This window comes from Cydia amplana, chromosome 18 (genome assembly GCF_948474715.1).
Source record: "Cydia amplana chromosome 18, ilCydAmpl1.1, whole genome shotgun sequence".
Classification (NCBI taxonomy): Eukaryota; Metazoa; Arthropoda; class Insecta; order Lepidoptera; family Tortricidae; genus Cydia; species Cydia amplana.
In genome coordinates, this window is record NC_086086.1 from 16,646,247 (window position 1) to 16,651,339 (window position 5,093).

Below are 5,093 nucleotides of genomic sequence, written 5' to 3' on the forward strand. Positions count from 1 at the left end.
AAAAAAAAAAAAAAAAAAAAAAAAAAAAAAAAAAAAAAAAAAGGTTAGGTTAGGTTAGGTTTTTTTTTTTTTTTTTTTTTCAATTTACAGACTGTTGTAATTAGTCCAACGGCCCTCGCGATTGGTACGGGCGACCGTGGACGTTTTAGTCGAAAGCTCCCGCTGGTGATACGGGTAGCTTTGTTGTTACTATGTATTTATTATTAATATGTTGTGTTATATATTGCTTTAGAATACTTCGTGATCTGTAGTGAGATAAACTTTATTTTATTTGTTGCTATTTGTTAAATTTAAACTATTTTGACTGTATTTAATTATGTTCCATTAAATTTTTTAAGTGTATTAATAATTTTGTTTATATGTTTTTCAAATGTTTCTATTGTTTCTTCCTTAGTTATTATTTGTTCAAGTTTATATGCATCTATTTGGTGAATAGTATATAATATTTCGTGTTGTATTCGTGTATGAGTATATGCAGGACAGTGTTCTATTAAATGTTTGATGGTTTGGGGTGTAGTGTTATCACAAGGACATGTATTGTTGTCTATTATCTTATGTCTGTACAAGTACGTTTTGTTATAACCATGACCTGTGAGTATTTGTGTCATTTGAAATGTTAGTTTTATGTGTTTTCTGAGTGTGTGTATGTGTTCTAAAGTTGGTAGAAACTGCTTGAGGTGTGATCCTGTAGTGCTGTCTTTATATGTGTCATCTTGTATTTTAAGTGTGTCTGTCCGTAGGTTTCTTTTGTGGTATGATAACGGGAATCTGGAAAAGTCCGGTTGCTTGTGCTGTGCAGCTGCCTGTTTGGCTAACATATCTGCTGCCTCATTCCCAAGGAGGCCAACATGCGCTTTTATCCAGGAGAACTGCACGTCCTGTCCGCGCTCCAACATTTCCGTCATTTTATGATGTACATTATTAATTATGTAGTTTGTGCTATTTCGGTTAGTTAATTCAAATAATGCTGCCTTAGAATCGGAAAAGATAGTAGCATGTTCCAGTCTTAGTTCGTGACATAAGCTGCACGCCCTCTCGATGGCCAAGCATTCCGCTTGAAAGACTGTGCAGCTAGGGTGTAGTTTCATCTTTTTGGTAGTTTCCCTCCCATCAGGGTGGTGTATAACCACTGCAGCCCCCACTACTCCGTCATGTTTGCTGCCGTCCGTGTAAATTCTATTCATGTCTGCAGTGTAATAGGGTTCCAAATCTCTTTCATTATAAATCTCTTTAATTTTAATATCGAGTCTATGGGCAGGATGATCCAGGCGTATTACTGGTACCCGTTTGTCGTATTCTAAGTCGTTGGGTAAGTATTTCGTAGTAAGGTGTCTTTTAACCCTTTCAGTTGACGCAACTTCTTGCACCTTCTGCGGTAATGGGATAAGCCCTGCCAATGCAATTGATGGTATTGTTGGCAGGGTTCTGAAACCATGTAGTATTTTAATTGCGAAGCCTCGTTGTAGACTCAGTAGGCTGTTGTTTACCTTTTTGTATGTTGTTGCGTTGCTCCATATTTCCGCACCGTACGTGATGATCGGCTCAATTACCTGTCGATATATGGTGTCTATATTGTCGGAATGTACCCCCCATGTAGGCTTGACAAACATGCACAGTCTTTTGTATATATTTTGAGCCTTTTTAATTATATATTCAGAGTGCCTAATGAAGTTAAATTGTTCATCTATGATGATGCCTAACAGTTTAAAGTGTTTGCTGAAATTTATTAATGTTTGATTCATAACTATTTTGGCAGCTTTGGCTTTGACTGTGCATGTTATCATTTGTGTCTTGGACGGTCCAAACTTGAGCTTATTATCTATTCCCCAATTATATATTATGTCAAGCGCATTGTTAGCGTTATCTTCGAGCTCCTTGATGTTTTTGCCAGCACAGATGAGCAGAATGTCATCTGCATACGCTTGTATATGGGTGTGTGGTGGCGTTGGCTTTTCCAGCAGGGTGTCAACGATGGTGTTCCAGAAGATGGGTCCAAGCACTGAACCTTGGACGCACCCTCTGGTTTGGGTTTTCGTTACTACTGCATCAGCATAATTGAGTGTGATTACCCTATCTTTGAGGTAGCTTTTTATTATGTTATGAAGATTAGTGGGGCAATTTATTTCTTGCAGCCGTTTGAGGAGTGCTGGCCACCAAGCATGATCAAAAGCACCCGCTATATCTAGCGAAATGGCTACAGTTAGCATCTTATTTTGTTTAAATTGTTTGAGCTTGGTGATGGCAGTGTGCAGCGCGTCCGTGGTTGAGTTTTGCTCCTTAAAACCTTAAAACCAAACTGGTGGGGGCTGCAGGCATTATTGGTTTGCATGTAATAAGTAAGTCTGGTGGATATAAGTTTTTCAAGTACCTTACCGAAGACATTAATTAGGCCTATTGGCCTGTACGATGAGACTTCATTATAGTTTTCTTTACTAGGCTTTGGTAAGGTCTTTATGAAGGCAATTTTCCAAGAGCTAGGAAAGTAGTTGAGTGTGAGACATCTGTTGAAAAGCTTAGTGATTTGTTCAGGGTAGCATTCTATATATTGTTTACATATGTCAGCAGTAAGGTGGTCGATTCCTGGTGCTTTTCTTGGGCTCATATACTTCATGATCTCAGTTATTTCGTTAGTGGTGAATGGGGGTTCATTATTATCTATATTAGGTATATTTTCTGGTTGTAGCTGTCTATTGTTATTGTTGTTTCGTGTAATTGCTCTTATTTCCAGGTGGTGTGCGGTGTCGTCAGCAGAGGTATCATCAGGGAAGAACTTTGCGGCTAGTTTCTCTGCGGTGTCCTGGGTCGACAAGGTGTACCTACCATCCTCAGATTTTAGTGTCGATGGTGGCTGCAGTTTGATAGAGTTCTTGAGGAGGCGGTTGGTCACAGACCACACGTCATCTTTGCCCTGTTTGCTGCAGAAGTCTCTAAAGTGGTTTGAGGACGTAGTTCGAATTTTAGTGACATATTCCTTTCTAGCTTCCTGTACTTCATTTAATATGTTAGTTATGTCCTTTTTACCTCTTTTCAGATCCTGCAGCCTGTGATGCAAGAAAATGACCTTTTTCTTCATGTCTGTAAGTTCCTGCGTCCACCATGGGATTTTAAAATAAGGCTCTTTACGGGTGAGTTGTACATCACATGTTTTTGTAATTATATTAGTCATGTTATTTATGTATGTGTCTATCTGAGCTGTGTCTAGTTGGTCTATGTCTATGTCGTTGATGTTACTCCTTTCCGTATTTTCTTTTAGTTTAGTTCTGAATTCTTCCCAGTCTATTCTACCGCCTGTGTTATATTTGTAAGTCGATGTGGATTTGATTTTCTTATTAAATTCCTGGCTAGTCTTTATTGCAAACTCTATCCCATGGTGATCTGACGTGGGTATTACCTCCCTATTTACTCTCCAGTTGACTATATTATTCGCCATCCCGATTGTGGCAATGGTTATATCTATTATAGCCTGTCTTTTTTGTGTATGTGTGATGGTCTCAAATGTTGCCTCATTCCCCTTATTGCACACAATTAGATCATAGTTGACAGTCAGGTCGTAGATGGCTCTGCCTCTTTCGTTATCCCTTGTGGATCCCCATAAGGGGTGCCAACCATTCAGGTCCCCACAGACGATGTGCTCCTTGTTGCCGTATAGTTGGAGGAATTGCTCCAGATGTAGCATCGTGCGTGAAGGGTCCTCCCCGGGCTCAACGTATATTGAGGATAAGCACATCTTCCTATTGTTACGAGTTAATTCAACTGCCACAAAGTTGGATGTAATATGCTGAGTTAGTCCTATGTATTTGCCAAGCTTCCTTCTTACTGCAATGCAGGATTTGGATATAGCATTTAAATCCGTACATTGATAGACGTCATATCCATCCATATCGCAGGTGTATTTCTTTTTATCTCTTCCTACGTATGGTTCTGTCATGAATATTACGTCGTACTTCTTTTCTTTAACATTATTGATCATCTCGTATGTAGCTGTGTAACTGCGAGCAAGATTGCATTGTAGCAGTGTTATAAGATGCGTGCTAGTGGTGTTGTTGTTACTGTGGTTGCCCCTGTCCAGGCCTTTAGCAGTACCGAATAGCTGCACGGGCTATCCGATCCCACTTCTGCCATTCTGGACAGGACTGACTATAAGCTGGGTGATCGTGAGGTTTCCCCAGTTCCCTGCAGTTTACACATCTCTGTCCCTCCGAGTCTCGTGGGCAGCACCTGGTGTCATGGTTCTCCGCGCAGTGTCCGCACCTATTGGCAACGGTGCAACCGGTCGCGCGATGTCCGAATCCTTGGCAACGGTAGCACTGCTGAATCGGTGTCTGGTCTACTGCCGGAATATTTTGGTAGCCGATTTTTACCTTTCTATCCTTTAGGACGTTCCAGATCTGCGGACTTACTTCGATGATTACATTTTTTGTATAGTCCGATCGGCCTTTGACACATCTGATGTATTTTATATGTCTATTATCCTCACTCACTCCTTCCAATATCCGTGAATTTTGTTTCGAAATGGCTTCTGCCACCCTGTCGTTGGCATATTCATTTATTACTCCGAGCAGTCTAAGACATGGATTACGCACATTCGGCACGGTAACTGTTATCCCGCTGGTTTTTTCCTTAATTGCCGCACTGAGTCTAGCTCTGTCTGATTCAGTTTCGCAATTAATAATCACCTTATTATTTTTGGTTTGTCGCATTCCATTTATGCCAATTCCGAGGCTTACCACATCCACCTTCTCCTGGACAGCCTTCATCGCATCCTTCACGTTCGCCCTGGGGTCAATAGATTCTACTATGACCGCGTAGCTGGCGGATGGAGTGCTTCTTCTAGGCTGCACAGGCGGGGTGTCGTTTCCTAGTAAGTTTTCACTGTTGGCTGCGTTCGCTCTTTCGGCTCTTGCTGCGGCATGGCGCGCTTTTTACCCTTTTTAGTAAGGACCTCAGTGAAACCTTCGTCTTCTTCTTTCTCCTCAGATGTCAAAGAACACACAACCAGCTCATTGATCTTCTTTTGCTCGTCGATCAACTTTGCAACTTCAACCTGCATGGTTGTGATTATATCTTTCTTCATTTTAGTCAATTCCAGTGTA

At 40.9% G+C, this 5,093-nt stretch overlaps 1 protein-coding gene across 1 annotated transcript; it reads right to left on the minus strand.

The window, feature by feature from the left end:
- Nucleotides 1-2,391: 2,391 nt before the first annotated feature.
- LOC134656635 (uncharacterized) lies at nucleotides 2,392-4,757 on the minus strand. The gene is made up of 3 exons (XM_063512192.1): nucleotides 4,084-4,757; nucleotides 2,554-3,989; nucleotides 2,392-2,399 (listed from the first exon to the last, which is right to left on the minus strand). The coding sequence occupies exons 1-3, from the start codon at nucleotides 4,755-4,757 to the stop codon at nucleotides 2,392-2,394; spliced, it is 2,118 nt and encodes a 705-aa protein (XP_063368262.1).
- Nucleotides 4,758-5,093: the final 336 nt, after the last annotated feature.

What these genes read in the sequence shown, in the direction of transcription:
- LOC134656635 (XM_063512192.1), bottom strand. Translation starts at nt 4,757, where the DNA reads ATGAAGGCTGTCCAGGAGAAGGTGGATGTGGTAAGCCTCGGAATTGGC. An exon ending in ATAGCCCGTGCAGCTATTCG is followed by an intron (nt 3,990 to 4,083) that starts GTACTGCTAAAG and finishes TCTTGCTCGCAG; the next exon opens with TTACACAGCTACATACGAGA.